Source organism: Eubalaena glacialis, chromosome 7 (genome assembly GCF_028564815.1).
Source record: "Eubalaena glacialis isolate mEubGla1 chromosome 7, mEubGla1.1.hap2.+ XY, whole genome shotgun sequence".
Taxonomy (NCBI): domain Eukaryota; kingdom Metazoa; phylum Chordata; class Mammalia; order Artiodactyla; family Balaenidae; genus Eubalaena; species Eubalaena glacialis.
This window is the reverse complement of record NC_083722.1, coordinates 85,417,597-85,437,502: the sequence shown is the minus strand read 5'-3', so window position 1 is coordinate 85,437,502 and position 19,906 is coordinate 85,417,597. Positions and strand designations below refer to the sequence as shown.

Sequence of the window (19,906 nt, the reverse complement as noted above, 5' to 3'; positions counted from 1 at the left end):
AGGAATCAGGCTCCCGGACTTCAGACTATACTACAAAGCTACAGTAATCAAGACAGTATGGTACTGGCACAAAAACAGAAATATAGATCAATGGAACAGGATAGAAAGCCCAGAGATAAACCCACGCACATATGGTCACCTTATTTTTGATAGGGAGACAAGAGTATATAATGGAGAAAAGACAGTCTCTGCAATAAGTGGTGCTGGGAAAACTGGACAGCTACATGTAAAAGAATGAAATTAGAACACTCCCTAACACCGTACACAAAAATAAACTCAAAATGGATTAAAGACCTAAATGTAAGGCCAGACACTATAAAACTCTTAGAGGAAAACATAGGCAGAACACTCTATGACATAAATCACAGCAATACCCTTTTTGACCCACCTCCTAGAGAAATGGAAATAAAAACAAAAATAAACAAATGGGACCTAATGAAACTTCAAAGCTTTTGCACAGCAAACGAAACCATAAACAAGACGAAAAGACAACCCTCAGAATGGGAGAAAATATTTGCAAATTAAGCAACTGACAATGGCTTAATCTCTAAAATTTACAAGCAGCTCATGCAGCTCCATATCAAAAAAACAAACAACCCAACCCCAAAATGGGCAGAAGACCTACGTAGACATTTCTCCAAAGAAGATATACAGATTTCCAACAAACACATGAAAGGATGCTCAACATCACTAATCATCAGAGAAATGCAAATCAAAACTACAATGTGGTATCACCTCACACTGGTCAGAATGGCCATCATCAAAAATCTACAAACAATAAATGCTGGAGAGGGTGTGGAGAAAAGGGAACCCTCTTGCACTGTTGGTGGGAATGTAAATTGATACAGCCACTATGGAGAACAGTATGGAGGTTCCTTAAAAAACTAAAAATAGAACTACCATACGACCCAGCAATCCCACTACTGGGCATATACCCTGAGAAAACATAATTCAAAAAGAGTCATGTACCACAATGTTCACTGCAGCTCTATTTACAATAGCCAGGACATGGAAGCAACCTAAGTGTCCATCAACAGATGAATGGATAAAGAAGATGTGGCACATATATACAATGGAATATTACTCAGCCATAAAAAGAAACGAAATTGAGTTATTTGTAGTGAGGTGGATGGACCTAGAGTCTGTCATACAGAGTGAAGTAAGTCAGATATAGAAAAACGGGCTTCCCTGGTGGCGCAGTGGTTGAGAATCTGCCTGCCAATGCAGGGGACACGGGTTCGAGCCCTGGTCTGGGAAGATCCCACATGCCCCGGAGCGGCTGGGCCCGTGAGCCACAACTACTGAGCCTGCGCGTCTGGAGCCTGTGCTCCGCAACAAGAGAGGCCGCGATAGTGAGAGGTCTGCGCACCGCGATGAAGAGTGGCCCCCACTTGCCACAACTAGAGAAAGCCCTCGCACAGAAACAAAGACCCAACACAGCCAAAAATAAAAATAAATAAATAAATACATAAATAAATAAAATGCTGTTATTTTTTTTAAAAAAAAGGGAAACTCCCAACTGATTATTAAAAAAAAAAAAAAAAAGAAATAGAAAAACAAATACTGTATGCTAACACATATATATGGAATCTAAAAAAAAAAAAAAGGTCTGAAGAACCTAGGGGCAGGACAGGAATAAAGACGCAGACATAGAGAATGGACTTGAGGACACGGGGAGGGAGAAGGGTAAGCTGGGATGAAGTGAGAGAGTGGCATGGACATATATACACTACCAAATGTAAAATAGATAACTAGTGGGAAGCAGCCACATAGCAGAGGGAGATCAGCTCGGTGCTCTGTGACCACCTAGAGGGGTGGGATATGGAGCGTGGGAGGGAGACACAAGAGGGAGGAGATATGGGGATATATGTATATGTATAGCTGATTCACTTTGTTATCAAGCAGAAACTAACACACCATTGTAAAGCAATTATACTCCAATAAAGATGTTAAAAAAAAAATTTAAAAAGATATCACCAACCCAATAATGACCTCTGGTCCTTCCACTTTTGACAAGCTCCCCTGGCAAACAGGATGGCTTAAAATACCATTGGAATAAATAGAACTTGGGAGGAATCTATTTGGTACCGTTTGAACCTCCCTTCTGCCACAAATTTCTCTGAATTCAGTGCTGTTAGACCAGTCCGGGGTTTTGCCTTTTCCCCATGCATTCCTCTCATCTCTGGACAAACACTTTCCTGATTCACAATACAGATGGTGGAATAGTACGAGGGCTCCTCAGATAAGGCGGAGGTAGCAGTTGGCAAGTTATTACCAAATATAAAGTCCGATATTTCATTTCCCCTTAAAACTTAAATGACCAGAGAATCGGACACTTGGCTCTAGCATTTGAAAGATGCACTTTTTTCACACTGGAAAATGTTCATTTAATTATATTTAATCCCCAAACCACCTGGGCTATAGCATTTCACACTGAAAGGATTCCTATTCTTTCCAAACTCCACTGATAGAACAGTAAAGACTTAACTCCGATATAGGAAGGTTCTCTTTTTTAGAAGTTCTAATGAATCCCATGCAGAACTCTGAATTCAGGTTATGTGATTTCAAAGAACATTTGTTAACTTCTGATTTACTTGGTGGTTTTCTACTTCTAGGAATAGACATCCTCTAATTCTCAACTATTAGGTTTTTCTTCTCCCTTAATACAAGCTTTCATTTATTTTGTTAATTATTAGACTCCAAGTTGGGTAAAAGTGCTTGGCGCAGAAACCAAATTAGGGAAGAGTCAAAACTTGGGAAAATGATTAAAAAGTGTCGGGGTGAGGAAGGGAAGGGGAGGGTGCTGTAATTCAGAACTTCTTGTCTCCCTCTATCGAGTACATTCTGCAACTACAACAACTGTCCTCAAAACCTCACGCACATACTCAGTGCGGCTACCAACATTAATCCGAGGAAATCACGAGTGTGTGGAGTGTTTTTGCAAATTTTCATAAGAACTTGAAATTTGCAGCTTCCTAAAATATTTAGACTTCCTCTCAACCCTTAGCCCTACTCTGAATTCTGCCAGACTCACTCTTTCGGGAATTTTGGAGCGGAGCCGGCTATCTCCGCAGTTTCTCCTCACACACAATCACAGGCGCTTCAAACTACCACCCTGTAAACTGACAACACTCCGCTGAGAAGCAAATGCCATAAAACTAACATCCTGAATAATCGAGGGGGCTACCTGAGCAACCCGACAGGACAGACCTGATCCGCCCTGGGAGAGAGGACACTTAATTCAGAGAAATCCAAAGAAAGGTGTTGGTTATGTAGCAGAGACTGAACATTATAAGGAGTTTCCCTTTTCCTGAAAAGCCAGCTTGGTTGAAAAATGTATCCATTCACTTCTTAACAGAGTGGGTCCTGTCTTTTAAGTATCATAGTGTTTAAACAGCAACCTTTAGTGGTGAATCTCTCCCTGCTTTTGTCTAAATGACTACGTGTTCCCTGGTTCTAAGAGCTTCAACTGGCATCTCAGGGCCAACTCGACAGCAGGGGGCCGGTTACTATAACAACGGACGGTTCTCGTGAATTCTGAAAGGCCCCTGAGTAGCCATTTGGGAAACAGTTATTGAGCAAAAGTTGCCTAGGATTGCCCACGTGACCCAGATCTCCCTGCACAGAGCTGCCCAGAGAAAGAAAAAAATAGCTGCCCATCTTCAGGAACAGCTGGGGTCTCTAGAGGCTCCCTACCCCCATGCTATTAGCATCTCAGAGCAAGACACCACCATGTCATCAGAAACTCAACCCTCCGAGGCAAGCACATTTTGGCATCATGAAATGTGCATTCTTCTCCCCACTGGCTCCACACGTTGTCAGGCTTTGACGAGCTGGATTCTAACAGTTATTCCTAATGATTAAAAAAAAAAAAACTTCTTGAACTATACCTACAGGTACAGGTTCCCCAGAGAGATGAGTGACATGGGCAGTTTACCAGTTTATAAAAGAAAGAATGATGCCCAGAATACAGGTGGCCCCGTGAGTGGTTTGTTTACAGAAAAGATAAAGGTGATCACACAAAGCCACCAAAAAGTACGACCTGGAAGCTTGGCTTTTTCTAGACTTGAATTGCATGTAAACCCATCTTTTGATTCTCATGCCCTCCCTCACAAGAGATACAGTAAAGCAGCTTGGTCTGACCCAATGCCTGTGTATGTGCCCCAAATCCCCTCAGAAAGAATCTGAGCCTGCCCACAAAAGTGGACTTTATTTTGCAATGAAGAATACACATTTAAGTGGAGGGCAGAGACGGGCAGACTGGCGAGCAGGGGACCACAGTTGGCTCCGTACAGCCTACTAGTGCCATGAGGGGATGTGAGAACAGTGATGTCGATCCCCCTGTTTATCACGAGAACCCAGACAGCTGGGGTTTTAAGCAAAATCTTCCTATTTTCAAAATAATTCAGATTCTTAAAAATGAGATGTCAGGACTTCCCTAGCGGTCCAGTGGTTAAGATTCCACGCTTCCACTACAGGGGGCACGGGTTCGATCCCTGGTAGGGGAACTAAGATCCTGTGTGCTGCATGGCACAGCCAAAAAAGGAAGGAAGGAAGGAAGGGAGGGAGGGAGGGAGGGAGGGAGGGAGGAAGGAAGGAAGGACATGTTTAAAAAAAACCAAAAAAACAAGAAGTCAGCTACATAAAACAGATCTGGAGCCCAGTTTTTGACCTCTATTTGGGATAACCTTTGTCTACCTGCTCATCTCCTCCGTTAACCTACACGCTCCTTGAGACAGGAATTCCGTCTCCTCGCAGCATCTCCAGTGCCCAACACAGACTAGATCCTTGAGAAATGTCTTTGAATGAACAAATGAAGGAAGGAATACACAAGCCAGCTGTAAAGGGTCTTAGGTCAACAAAACAAAACAAAGCCCTAGGTGTTAATATAGCTGACTCTTGAACAACATGGGGGTTAGGGTGTCGACCTTTGCACAGTCGAAAATCTGCATATAATGTAGTTGGCCCTCCATATCCACAATTCCTCCACATCTGTGATTCCATGGATTCCACCAAACACAGATCGTATAGTACTGTAGTGCTGACTACTGAAAAAAATCCGAGTATAAGTCAACCCCTGAAGTTCACAGATGCGTCGTTCAAAGGTCAACTGTACTTCCCAAACATACTAGCTTGTGATCCTGGGCAAGTCCATTCCCCTTCTGGACACTGTCTTCTACCTTGGAAGAAGGTGATGCAGTCCCCGCCACCTTGGCCACCACCCATGGCTGCTATGAGGATTAAGTCATGTCATGTTTGCTTCATGTTAATTCACCATTATTGACTGTTGTGATTGACAGTGTTTCCCCCTTGCTATCTGTCCACAGTCACGTGCATGGGAGGGATCACTGTTATTACACCATCTCCTTTGTGACTTTCCTGGGGTGGAGTGGGGGAGGGCAAACATCTAAACCAAATCCAGTCATCAGAGAGCACGCATGGAAGCGCCCGCTGCTAGAGCAGATGGGCGCAGAGCGTGTGCCCGGCTCACAGCAGCTCTGAGTGTCACGGCTGCTACTGTGGAATCCAGGAGGGATGCGAGCTCCGCTGGGCACACGTGGTCCGCCATTCCTCCAGCAAGAAGGGTGTTAGCGCATGCCCACACTTGACCTGACACGCATCTGTTTGTCTACCAGAGGCTCTGTTATGCCAACTCAAAATCCACACACATTTGTGGTTTGTGTCCCTTCCTATTTACTACACTGTCTCCCCCGAACATCCAGGGAAGAGAAAAATTGCAATGTCAACACAATGCACTTGCTTTCATGAACAGCATTCTTAATGAGGAGGCACCAACAGAGGGCAAAATTTCTGAATGTCTAAAGATGAGAGTAAAAGAGAGACCTTCTTCTATCTGCCTATGAAGCTAAATTGGTGTTGACTGATCTACCACGGAATTTACAGACAGCTCAGTCATGGGCTGAATTTCTCAGATCAGAAAGTGAAATCCTTCTAATACCAAACTGCAACAAACCTGGGTTAGATGTTAAAATTCCCACTTTGAGTTTCCAGTTTTCTGTTCCAGAGTCTGTGTAGTTAGCTCAGCCCTATCTGAGTCTGAGAAGAAAGGCTGTTTTATACTTCTGGAAAGTTCTTTCCCAAGCTAGAATTACGGTCAATAAGATGCTCAATTTGTCATCAAGGTACGACAGCACTGATTAGCTGGAACTAAGAACAGAACAGAAGGTGATACTATTCAACATCAAAATCTATTCGGCTTCTAAAACACTTGAAAATACATATAGTTGGTCCTCAGGTTTTCTCCTTTGTGTTTTTGGCAAATCCAAAACATAGGATCTTTTCAACACACAAACATGTGCTATAAAAACAGGCTGTGGAAGGAAGTAAATGCCTCCAGACAAGCTATTCCTCGTCTAGGCAAAACAATGTAATGATTAACACAGTGGGCAATGAAGTCAGAGTGGCTGGGTTCAAATCCAGGATCCACCAAAGATTAACACTGTGACTTATGATTTTACCAAGCCTCAGTTTTCTGATCTGCAAAATGGATGTAGTAATTCCAAGGATTCGAATGTTAATCCGCTTAGCACATGTGTATTATGGTGAATACTCAATAAAAGATTCTTGGCTGTTTAGGCCTTAAGATATATGAAGCCATGTCAGGGTAAGACTTTCTTTCCTCATCAGAGAGAGAAGAGCTACCTTCAAAGCAATTTTCCTCAAGATAACAGAAAAAAAAAGAATTAAAAATATCTTCACAATACTGACAATTCGAAGTGGACGCTCATGTCTTGCTCACAGTTGCTAAGGTATTCTATGAAACAAGTTAATAAATAAACAAGGTGCATGCCCCAGCATACGGACTGGACACCCTGTATATAGCTCTTTTCCCAGCATCAACCTCAAATTATGCAAATCGCAAAGAAACCTTCTCCAAAATTTCCTCTTCTTTCTGAGTGGCAGCAGCTGTGCCGCTCCAAGTCTTTTTCAGGAACGTCAGCACATTAATGCCATATAACAGCTTGTCTTGGTAAGACGGAGGGCTGGAGCTCTTGGAACGTACTTTCTGACTGTAGTCATTCAAAAGGTGCGTTTTGTTACCATCTTGAGGAACAGGGCCAAAATGGCACACTTTAAAAAGTACTGAATTGATTTCTTCTCCCTCGTTTCAATTGAAACGATTACAGCTCTGCACCATCGCATGTTGATATGGGTTACACTATTTAAAAGGCACACACAGGGCACCATTTATAAAAGGAGGCAAGTGGTAAGTGCTCATTGATTTTTCCTTGATTTTATCTTTATTAGCTGTCCCACCACCCTGACCCTGGTGCCAAAATGCTCTGCATGTTTCTTCCTAGCTTTACAGCACCTTCTGCATTGTTACAGATTTTACTACATCTCTTCAAGGCAGACCTTTGCAAGGAGACTCAGAGAGAGAACTACTGGTAACATCTCAGCCAACCGTATTTCAAAATAAACTTCTCCCACAAACCCATGTTGCTGCCTGTAAAAATGCTGCTCAAATAGCTCCCAATGGACCTCTGTATATCTTCCAGTTGACCAAAAATATACGAGGTCTCTACCTACATTTTTTAGTTTTGGCCAAATGTGATGTAACGAGACTAACAATTGGCCTCCAAAGGGGTCCCTTTCAGGAAACATACTCTTAACCCAATGATGCCAAAGGGCCTAAACATTTAAGGATACTTCTGGCTGTGCTCCATGAATATCAGTGCGCTCCCCAACTTATCCTGTGTCCTTGGGGCTGAGGGGCCATCTGTGGCCAATGGGGAGCAAACAGGAGTGGAGGATTACACTCCCGGGCCGTGCAGTTGAGAGCTAGGTGCCTCGTCGATTTTTCTGTCAATTTTTTCTCCACCACAGGTGGGAAAGGGCTGCCCAACCCCCCTCAGACTTCACACGGTGAGGACTCAGCTTCGTGTGGTTAGGCCACTGGGTGTCGGGGGGTATCTCCTGCAGCAGCTCCAGCAGCTGATTCCAGCGCTGCCCAGGCTGGTCACCCTGCCTCAGTGTTGTTTCGGAAGGGACGGGGCCGTGGGTGGGGTCACATCCTTAGTTACTTAGGGTGAGCAACTCTGGAATCGTCTCCAAGCCCATTAAGAGCATCACCCAAACCAATCATTAGCTTTATGGTCGCCCTTCCCTCTTCTGGCCCAAAGTGGTTCTGCTCGGTAGGTTCACCTACATTTCTACTATCCTTAGCTCCCAACAGGCAACTTTCAGCTATTTCTAGGATAAGTACTTTGCACAACTGAGATCATGCAAAAGAAGGAATTCTAGAAGGAAATTCCGAAAGTTATTGTCAAGCCATGTGTTAAGCAGTGAACATATAATTGGGAAGTGTGTGCAGTCCTACAATATGATTACATGTCCGGGACAGCATCTGTTTAGATCTGTAAACCTGATTTTCTTTGTTCGAGAACAATGACTTCTCTTTAGGCACAGCAGGACCCAGAATTAAATTTGTATTTTTCTCTACAGTCAGGGGTCTGATATTCACCGCCTGCCAGGTACTGGAATGAGCATTTCCTGGTGCCCAGACCTAATCCTCACATGAACTCATTGGCACATTTCTTAACTCTATTCTGCAGAGGAGGACGCTGAAGGTGGTGGAGGAGTCCTGTCTAAGGTAGTGTTTCTCCCCCTTTTCTTCATAGGCACCTCCCCTAAGGGGCCTTTATAGACATTTTTGTCCTAATCACACCCTCCCAATGAAATTTTAATATCAATGACAAACTGCATATCTGTGTATGTACTAGATACGTGTGTGTGTGTGTGTGTGTGTATATATATATATCTGTGCTTGATATACAAAAAGTCAGTTTTTTCACCTTCTCCAAACCCATTTTCACCGCTTTGGGGATGATCACATTCCCGTTAGGAATACATGCTCTAAGGCGACACACATGGTGAGGGACTGGTAAAGCCTGGCCCCAAATCCAGGCTGTCTGACTCTGGCCCGTGTTCGTACTTCACTTCCCAGCGTTTGCCGCTTTTCGTCTTGCCCTCTTGCAGCTTTGGCCCTTCATGCGTTTCCATCACTCTCAGGATAAGGCAGTGGCATCCGGGGCCTTCGCGATCGGGCCCCTCCTGTCCTCATGCTTTGTTCCAGCAACACTGAACCACAGGTGCCTGCTTACGAGAGGCCGGGTCCTCTCTCTCCAGCCCCACGCCTCCTTCACTGGCTTTGGACCGCTGTGCGTCAAGGCCCGGCTCGGGCATCAGATCCTCCAGGGAGCCTTCTCTGACGCCACCCCGTTCCCCCGGCCTGCTCCAAGTCCTGCCTACGTGCTGTCACAGCAGCTTGGGCTCGCTCCTCTCCATACACTCGCCATAGTCTTTGTTTACCTGACTGCGTCGCCCAGTGGACGGTGAGGGCCTCGAGGGAAGGGACATCAGCCCTAAATCGCCAGGCCCAGCACGGTGTGCGGCAGGCACTCCATACACGCTTGCTGAATAGGAGCTGCGAGGGGCTCCAATGCCCACAGAATAGTAAAATAGCTTTATTATTTCATAGCACAACCCTTAGCTGAACCTTCTAAACTCCTGCATGCACTCTTTAATAATCCTACACTTGAGACAGGATTGAAAGCTCCCCCCATTTTTCCAGGGCATGACACATACACGTGTGACACCAGAGTCCTAGTGAGAACCCGAGGCTGGCCGCGCTGAGCTCACACGCCTGCCTTGTTTCTTTCCGGCTATTTACACATGTATTTCCCCTGCTATCCAAGTCTGAATTCTCTTTTCTTAGTGCAAATCCCTCCCCTCCTTGATTCCAATTTCCCAGCTTTTGGAGGGGACACCGCCCTCTTCTGTCTGCCTGGCACCTGCATCCAGTCGCCTCTCTGGGTCTTGACGGTCCTTTGGGGAACTACCCCTTGTCCACCTTCAATGCATGTGGTTTCGAGGGCAATGTCCTCATTTCTGGGCTCCAGAGTTAAATATAAGACCCAGGCCTGACAAGTCTTCATCCCCCTGGCTGCCAGAGGGCTCTGGGGATGGGTAAATAACCTGAGTCAGTCCTAAGACATGCCATCTTGGGGTTTCACTGGCACTACTGGAGGAGAGAAATTCCCTTTCCACTGGGATGGGGGGATTAAGTCCAACATGGGCCAGAGGCCACCATGTAGAAACAGTCAGAGGGCCTTCCCAAGAGAAAAGACCATACAGACAGAGACAGTGCAGATCCCAGAGACAGAGTGAGAGAGAAAGAGGCTCACAAAACATGCCGAGCCCCGTTTTCCTTGTTCTGTCTTCCGAAAAGAGCTGGGCCTGATGCTCCTGAACATCCAACATCACGAATCAACCAACTCTTTCTTTCCTGTGCTTAAGGCAGTTTGGAAGGGGTCTCTGTCAGCTGTAACAGAAATGGTTCTGACCAGTATTGGATGAGAACAATGCACACTCCTTAGCCCACGGTAGGCATTTCCACAAATGCTGGTTCCCTTTCCCTTCCCTGGTCAAAGAAAGCAGCTGAGTCTAACAGTAAGGCACTGGCACAATAGCCCCACGGATCCCAAGTCCATGTGACTTACAGCTGACCATCCATCACGCTCAGCCTCCACAGGATTCAGTGTAGTACCAGGTATGTATCTCAGTGGTTCAATAAGTTTATGGATTCTAGTCTGAAGACATCTTGTGTTCAAAACCAGGGTCCACCACTTCCTGCAGAACCCTTCACAAGTCACGTGCCCGCCCTGAGCTTCTGCCCCTTACTTTTAATATGGGGATGGTAACATACAAATTTGTCGTAAGGATCCCAGGAGATGGGGCCTGGCGAGGGCTTGGCACAGCAGCTGGTGCTCAAAAAGGACTCTGTGAACATCAGCAAACACCAACATCGTGCAAGGGACACTAGTGGAGAAACAATTCAGAGTCCTCGGCTTTCACTTCCAACGGTTTCATGAACCCATGCAATTGCAGTGAAAAGAGCCCTAAGTGAACACACAGAAACCAAAGCAATAGCTGTAAAGGCTCAGTCCTTGGTTGCAGAAACTGCCACCATGGCGAGCTGGTTGGAACCCCCAGCGTCAAGGCCTGCCACCTGAGGAAACACTCCAGGAGGTATTGATCTGCCTCGATGCTCTACTCAAGTCAAGTCTGTTTGCCAATCATCCGCTCTCACCGTGCCTCAAAAGGCAGAAGAGGAGCACTGCTGGTCTAGCTTCAAAACTGCGTCGTCGAAGGGAAATACCCATCTTTTCTGCATTTACCCATTTTCTGTGTGAGCTCCGCAATGCTTCCCTCTTTCACATTAGTAATAAAGAAAAAAAGAAGATGGACATTAAAAAGGTCTTTATCCCTCTAGGCTGTTCTCATGCTTAGCAAACTCATCTATCCTGATGCTAGTTCAATTTTACTTTGCTTGCTCTTTAAGAATTTTCTCCTTCCCGCTCATTTTTGTGTACTGGCGTTAGGAGTTTGGTAAAAACTCACAGGCAGCGTCTACTGGAGGAGGTTTAAAGCTCTGGTTACTTTAAACCAAGCTTTGAATATAAACATATATATGTATATATATAAGTAATATATATAAGACATTATACATATATTTTAATTATGAAATAATAATGTATTACTCAATACATATTTTTGATTCAGACTCACTGAGTTTGTCAAAAATATAAACAGTGTGAATTTCTAATGGGAAAAAACACCTTGAATAAGGGTCTTGAAAGCTCTCTTTATGACATTACACAGCCCCTTCCTGTAAGCAGCTTGCCGTCAACATGTCTGCTTGGCCAAATGTCCATGGTCTTCTTTCGTCAGAGTGATCCATTCTCAGGTAGGCAGAGAGCCAAGGTGGGCCAACCAGAAACAACCCTGAGGTTTTTGCTAGAACTATTTGGAACAGGAACTTTTTCACACTGGGGTTGCTAGGGTTACCCAGCCTGGGGCAGCTGTGGGTTCTCTGTGCTCCTTTGTGGGGAGAGTCCGCAACTAAAGCCACACAGCACCAAAAAGAGCCAAGAGAAGGGCAGGCAGACCTTTCGTTACCTCTATGTGCTCAGTTCAACCCATGTTAGGCAGCCTCCCACTTACTAACGGGCTCCAGACAACTATTTGTTTGCAAACCACTGTCCTGGAGAAAGGATGGCATGGAGGTAAGTCTAGCGTTTCTAGGCTCACCCTGAAACACAATATAATCCATCATCTAGCTGGTCTGTAGCACTAACAGGGCTATAGTTAGACGCCTGGGGAAGTCTCGGATGAACCCTTCCTTCTTCTCTTGTTCTTTCCAACTGAAAACAGACCTAGGGACACAGGCCAATCTGTCAGCAGATTCTGTTGATCCCACCTTCAGAATGTATCTATATCCAATCAGTTCCACAACCTGCACTGCTGTCCTCATGGGAGACACCATCACTCCTTCTGGGACCAGTTCAGTAGTCTTCTACCTGGTCTCTCTGCTTCTGCCCCTGCTCCTCTTCAGTGGTCTTTGCAGGACAGCCAAGTAATCCTGAAGTTAGATCACAACACTTCTCTACCAAACAGTACTTCTCTTAGGGTCAAAGGCAATGTGTTTACAATGGCCCACAAAGCGGTACCTGACCCAACTCCCTTCCATCCTGTTTCTTCCTGATACCCTCTCCTACCACTCTCCCCCATTCTCACCTGCTCCAGCCACACCTCTTGGCCATTCCTGGAACATACGAGGCGTACTCCTGCCTCAGGGCCTTTGCACATGCTGTTTCCTCTGCTTGGAACATGCCCCAGATGGAGCCCATTTGACTCCTTCCTCCTTTACGTCTTTGGACAAATACCACTCGCCAGGTAGGCCTTCCTTAACCACTCTGACCACTCACCGCTAAGCCTCAGCATCTCCCCTCTGCTTTCCAGATTTAGTTTTCTCCATTATACACTTAACACCACCTTGTTTGCTTTATTTATTGCCTGTCTCCCCCACTAAGATGTAAGCTCCATGAGAGAAGAGTGTCTGGCACACAATAGGGACTCAAAGTTCATCAAATGAATGGAAAGAAGGGATGGAGGGAGGGAAATATGACACCTATTCATCACTGATGAAGCTTGTTAAAGGGCAGAAGCTTCCTACATCAGTCTGAGAGGTGAAGGCAGCCAGGCCAACCACGTGGGCCAGCCTGCTTCACTCAGTTAAACTGGCTGAGAGAGTGTAGCTGAAAAAACACACAACTTTTAAAGAGAAGCTGCAAGCAGGCTTCCCGTGGGAAGCAGTGAGAACCAGTTCAAGGATGATGCTAATATAAGGATGACTTACCATCAGCCATTTTTATCCTACGTGTATTAAATGCCACATAACATGATAAACGTTTTCCTATCACCGAATTTTCAGCAAAGGGCTATGAAAAAAATTTTCAGGTCAAGAGGAGCTATTATGTGGATACGACAAAGTGACGCATGGTCTCAGGGAAACTGGAAATGCTAAGAAACTTATTAACTCATTTTGCAGGTTTAGGAACTAAAGCTCAAAGTGGAAATGGGGTTTGTTGCCAGCGAGTAGCAGGCCTGGGATTTGAACCCGGATCTCCCTGATTCCCAAGCAAAAGCCTCTCTGGCACTAAATCCTAGAAGCTCATCACGAGCGCCTTCATCTCAGTAGTGGCTCTATCCCACCGGCTTCCTGCAGACAAAGCAGATCTCCCAGGTGGTGACACTAGAAACACTCCAGCTACCTTACCTTTCTGAATGAAGAGGCCATGGGCTTCCCCTCCCCTCGGGCCAGCCCCCCCCAACCCCGCCAGGGCAGCGTGCTGACAGCACAACCCGACGCCCACACCCCCTCTGTCAGTGCTGCCTGGCTGACTCACCTCCAGTAAACTAGCACAGCAATGAGAAGGATGAGGCACACGAAGGTCAAGGCTGATACCACAATCAGAGGGACGATCCACTCCATCCTCCCCGGAGAAGGGCGGCTTATCATTCCAGAGGTGTTCTTTTCTGCTGCAAAGAGAAACCATGCCAGTTAGAGGACAGAGGCTAGCCGAGCCAGGGAGCTGGGAGCCAGAGTGTGATGGAGATTTCTGTTCCAGTTTTGGGTGGTTTCTGGAGAACAAGGTTACCTGGTGACGAGGGGCAATCTGCAGCCCACACTGCTTCCCACTGAGTCCCAAGCCAAATGGGACCTTTTCTGCAGGCTGCACCCTGTAATCGCCAGTGGGATGGATTTGCAGGTAGCGTTCAAGATGTTGTTAAGAAGAGTTGCACAGAAGACAGAGACCCAGCCTCACTCCAAGAACACTACTGTCCCTGATAGTAATGATCAGTAATAGATACTGACCCGGCCTTTGGATACACTGAAGAAATGTGCTCAAGGCTGAATGTAGCACAAAACTTGCCCGTGGAAAGAGGCGGGGGAGCCTTGCAGGTCTGCCAAGGCAGGAGGGATGGAGGCAACGATGGGTTTTACTAAGATAACCGGCTGTGACTACAATGGGTATGTATTTCTTTGTCTGCTTAGCATCTGTTACCCCTTCCTCTAGTAACCACACCCATTTCTGCTTTGGGAAACCACCTCTCCCCAACAGACAGTCCTGGTGGGACAGCTGTCCAAGTGTGGGCCCCCCAGGCTCCTGGCCAAGGGTAGGGGCAGGACGCAAGCTAAGGCAATGGTGCTCTCACCCCAGAATCTCAACGAGCCACTCAAAGTCTGAGCAACAGCACCTCCCAGCAGGCGCACCCGGACTCCTCTGCCTACCACTTCCCACCACCCAGATCCCCAGACATCCTGTTTTTCCTCAAATGTGGTTCACAAGCTTTCCCTCTGATCTCACCTCCCACCTGCCCCCTCTCCCCATCCTTCTAAAAGCTCGCAGACTGGCGGCCACGCCTCGCTCTGCTCCTAGCGCACATCGGCTGCCCAACAGCAGCCAGTGCTGGGGTTAACCGGGGAAGCTTGTGAAATGGTCCAGGACTCTCTCTGGTCAACCAGCGCCTCTTACCCCAGCAGCTCCTCCCGTCTCTCTCAGGCCCCGAGGATCTTCACAAGTCCCCAGCAGCCTCAGGTGAGAACCTAGTCTCTTGAACTGCGGGGTCAATGCCTGGAAATCTCCAGGTAGCCCGAATGAAGCTCAGATGTGGTGCGGGGCTGGGAAGAGCCCGGGTACACAGAGACGGTCACGGGAGGCACGCGGCGAGAAAGCGAAGGTTCACTGTGACCGCAAGGAGAAGCCCACGGAGTCATCCACAGCTGGCTGCAGGCTGACCCGTGCTCAGCAAGGATTCCTCCTGCTCTGCAAAAACGAGGCCAGCCTGCAGCCAGCCCCGAGCGTCCGTCTGCTGGATGGACTAAATGCAGGGCTAATCAGGCTGGGTTTCCAAGAGAGAGGAGGTGGGCTGAGCAGGAAAGAGATAACTGTCCCTGGCAGGAGACTGTTAAAGAGGCAAGACCTGGAGTGAAGAAGAAATGGGTTACAGCGTTTTTACTGGGTTTCCTTGAATGTACTGGACCTTGATGCCCTCCTTTGTTTCATGCACAGGCAGGGCCAGATTTATGCCCAGCTCACAGGTAAAAAGACACGGAGGCACACTTTGATTAAAAATCACAGCAGGGCAGCCGGCGGTTTATAAACTGCCTTCCTAACTGTGCCAGCCCATTTCTCGATATCCCTTGCTCCACAACTTTTCATCAGGCAGCTATTTGTCAAGCCCCGACTGTGTGCCAGGCACGGTGCTAGGGGAGGCGGATGCAGCAGAACATCAGACAGGAACAACCTTGTGCCCGTGGGGCAGGAATTTACAGGGGGAGAAGCAGACACATGACCAAGCAATTAGAATAAAATGAATGTGACGCCAGGGGAAGCACAACGGGTACAGTGGAACAGCTGTCCTAGCCCAGGAATTCTGGAGGGGCTTCCTGACGTTCGGGTGGGAGCTGAAGGATGAAGGGGAGTTAGCCAGGCCAAGGGCAAGGGCAGATGTCTTCTGGAGAGAGTGCACTCAAGCATCAGATGTGCAGTCTATCCCTCAATATAATGCTTTAATTGCAAAGCTCTGGTCGCCAGCCACACTTTCCCCCATTGTTCTTGTATTTTTAGATAAAGCAGGGATTTTAATTAGAAATTTATGGGATTTTGATTATGTAGCTCTTACATGGTATGAGTTAACTGGGTTAGAATGTGTAAATACACGTGCGGCAAGAACCACAGTTGCAAATGAGGATAATTTTGCAGGGCTCCAGCAGGGGGCAGCCCAGCCAGGTAATAATCTGGCTGGCAGTGGGGAATCGCCAAGCCCGGATGGTCCTGTTAATGGAAAATATGGCAGGAGGGCTGACATTACAGGCCACACGTCCAAGGAACTCACTATCCACTGTGGGAAGCCCCTGCATACCCAGGGTCTTATTTCTTTCCTTGCCTTCTTACAGAAAAGGATTCTTGCCTGGGCTACTACACAGTAGGCAGGTGTGGGCAGGAGACCGAATGCAAACTCCAGGTCCTTTTCATCCTCAATCACTGAAAAGGACCCTTCGCCAAAACTGTCCGTCAGGTTTCACCACTGAGCTACTTCTCTTTCTAATATTTCATGGCGCTGTGTAAGGTTTTTTGTTGTTGTTGTTTTTGTGAGGGGATGGAGGAGTGAACACATCAGAAATCCTTCTCTAGGCAGCCCCCGAATGGCGGTTTCTATCGAGGAGAACTCAGGCCGGCAACAACTTGCAGTGGAGAGAGAGACCTAAGGAAATTGTTCTGACAGCAGTTTAATCCTGGCCGGGACTAATGACTGGCAGCCGGATTTGCCCGGGTCTTTTACATAAAGGTCAGGCAAATGTAGGAGTGCTACTGGATTTCCATGCGGGCATGATAAAGCTGAGTTCATGTTAAAATTCACAGTACTGCTTTGCCTTCGCAGTACCAGGAGCCTGGAATTTCATTCCATGGCCACACAGTCATGTGGAATCTTCCTGTCACTCTCCTGAGGAATCCCACACTGCCCTCAGGGACAGCAAAACCCTTCCTGAGTGGGCCTTCCTCCCACCCCATCCTCTCCTGCTGCGCCCCCTGCAATGGGTCCCGGCCACACACACCCACCCAGTGACCATGCTGGGCCACGGTCCCACCTCTCTGCCTTTGGCCCTGCTGATCTCACTGCCGGGAACACCTTTCCCATCCCACCCTCAGAAGCTCCTCTTAATCCCTCAATCCTGGTTCAGGGGCTACCTTCTCTATGAAGCCTCCCCAAACCCTCGGTCTGTGCTCTGGAGGGCAGAGTAAAGATCACAGGTTCAAATCCTGGCTCTGCCACCTTTTACGTGACCTCCAACCAATAACTTAAATCAGTTTAGGCCTGGAGTTCTTCATCTATAAAATGGGATAAAAGAACCTACTTCATAGAGGTGGTGGGAAAACTTAAGATGCACGTAGAACGCTTAGAAGCGTGCCCGGCATTGAGCAAATGCTAAGTAAATACTCTCATTCTCGCCATGGTGGTTGTCGCTGTGCACTTCTTTTATGGCACACATCACACTCAATTACAAGTGCTCTTTTACTACTTACTGTAAGCTCCCCCAAAGCAGGGCTAATTTTCTCTGTATATAGAACAGTAATAAAGCTCTGTCTCCTACTAGCTATGCAACTCTGCGCAAGTTACTTAACCTCTCTGGGCCTCAGTTTCCTCATCTGTAAATGGAAATAATAATATTGCTCGCTACATGGTGGGTGGCGTGAGGATTACATGAGCTAATGCAATAAAATACTTAGCACGTTGCCTGGCAACCATAAGCACCTGGTTAACATTATCAACTGTGATGATGATCATCACCATCCCCACCCACCACCCACAGCATCACTAATTATCATCATCACCACCACCCTCCTCTCCCTCTTCAACACCCTAGCACAGCGCCAGGCAGATGCTGAGTGCTCGTCGGGTGTTTGCTGAATCTGAATCCCCCTGTAATAAATGAGGGCATGTGTGGCAATCACACAGAACCTCAGATGGGTTCTATGGGCATCAGCAGCAGGGGGCTGCCTGTGAGGAGACTGCCAGTGAAGAGCCAGAAGCTCAAAGTCTGCCCTGAGACAAGACTGCACTACGCTTCGTGCCATCCTTCAGGAGAGACGCTTGTCCCACTGCCTGACTCAATCTGTGGCCCAGCAGGCCCTCAAAGGAGAAAGTATAATCAAACAGTGAACTACCAGAAGCTACCAGGGACACATAACATGCCGCGTGAGCTGGGTATACACTCTCTTCCTCCTTTGCTTCAGTCTCCTGACAATCTTCCCCACGTCAAGGCCCCCAGAGACTAGAACATACTATCAACTTTTCAGAGAAACCAAGATCCTGCCCTTCAGAGGCAGGCAGACCTCATTACAAATTCTGGCTTAGGCCTTTCTAGCTGTGTGACTTTGGATAAGTGACTGCCTGTCTCTGAGCCTCTGGTCGCTCCTCTGTCAAAGGGAAACAGATGATAACGCTCACCTCTCAGGGGACTTAGAAGGATTAAATGAGATAATCCGTGCAAAGCAGATTGTGCCAGATGCAAAACGAAATCACGGGGCCTCTTGTTCAGAAATTATTAAAGAGTTTCAAGAAACGACAGCAAAACATGAAGGCAAACACAGGGCCTTCTGAACACAGGGCCTTCTGAGCACGGGGCTGTGTGACTGCACGGGCTGCATCCTCAGAAAGCCAGCCTTGACCAGTCAAGCATTGAGCACAGTGCCCGCGTCCAGAGAACGTTCGTTCTTCCTTTCAATGGAACCAAGCAACGGCGCTGACAGTGTGATAAAATTAGATGCTCCCAACTGTTAGGAGCAGCTCACTTTTATTCAGAGCTTCACTTGTATCCCAGCTGCCTCCTGAAAGGTCCAGCAGAGAGCTTGGCTGCCCTGTTCCTGGAAGGTTTGCCTCTCTCCGTGTTGCCCAAATCCTGACACCAGGACAAGTGCAGGACCTCTGGGTTAATGCACCTCCTTCTCGCCTCCATCTCTGATTTGTCCAGCTGGTTTGGTTTTGCCAGCAGGCCTAGCCCTTCGATTCCTGCCTGCCATGGGTTGTGTGAACTGGCAGCCCACAGATGTGTCTGGCTGGGCACCCCTCCCCCGGGAATTATTAATTAAATTGTGAGTTAGTTGCCAAGGTTTAATAAACAATAGAGTTCACAAAAAATCAAAATTAAAAAAAAAAAAAAAAAGGGAATCTTCTCCTGGAAATGTTCAAAACTGGCTAGCAACACAGGTCTGAATTCCCACATGGCAAACATCAACTAGAACCAAGCAGCACACTCTCTAAGACAGTGCGTGGCTCATCAGTTTGCCACAGTCCTCACTGCTCCCTAATGTCTCACATCAGACCTGCTTTCTTCACTCCTGACTCCTGTTGCCAGCTCCCTCTGGCCAGTCGAATTTCTGTCTGCAGGATGGCACTCTGACCCAAAGAATCAGCAGAACAACGCACACACCTGGGACTTTTACAAAGGCCTTATCATCAAAAGCAAAAATCATGGTTTAATAAAGCTCCTGACCAGGATTCTGAAATTACTAATTCGGCTCGAGAGAAGAGGCTGCTTCTGACCAGGCAGCTTTCCCAATTCAATATTTATTTTCAAAGAGATTTTATTTTTCAACCAATTAGAAATGAATCAGACAGTTGCTCCATCTATAAACGTGGGCCATTCCTCTCTGTGAACTTGGACCTTCTTCATACTCTTTCCAGGGCTGCATCTTGCTGGTCTGTGTGTAAGAGGATAAAAATGGAAAGGAGGTATCAACTTACACCCCCCTCTCCCCCCATGGATGTGATGTGCAGATGAGGGGCTGCTAGGAGGGTCAGAAGATGTGAGGGCAGGCAGGGCCGGGACTCAGAGAATGAGCCGGTTTCAGAAATGTCTTCCAGTGGAAACTTACAGCAAAATGCTGTCTAATACCTAACCCTCTCTGAGCATCTGCGGGAGGGAGGTAATGGTTTAATGACCTCCCCACAGCCCTTCCTCCTCCCAGCTTTT

At 47.1% G+C, this 19,906-nt stretch overlaps 1 protein-coding gene across 3 annotated transcripts in view; it reads right to left on the bottom strand.

The window, feature by feature from the left end:
- The window catches only part of PTPRG (protein tyrosine phosphatase receptor type G), a 729,368-nt gene that overhangs the window by 75,080 nt on the left and 634,382 nt on the right, over nt 1-19,906 (bottom strand). For 2 of the 3 annotated variants that reach the window (XM_061197097.1, XM_061197098.1), the window contains exon 13: nt 13,773-13,905. In XM_061197097.1, the coding sequence (XP_061053080.1) occupies nt 13,773-13,905 (133 nt within the window). The remainder of the gene's footprint in view (nt 1-13,772; nt 13,906-19,906) is intronic. The other variant, XM_061197096.1, reaches the window with a different exon arrangement.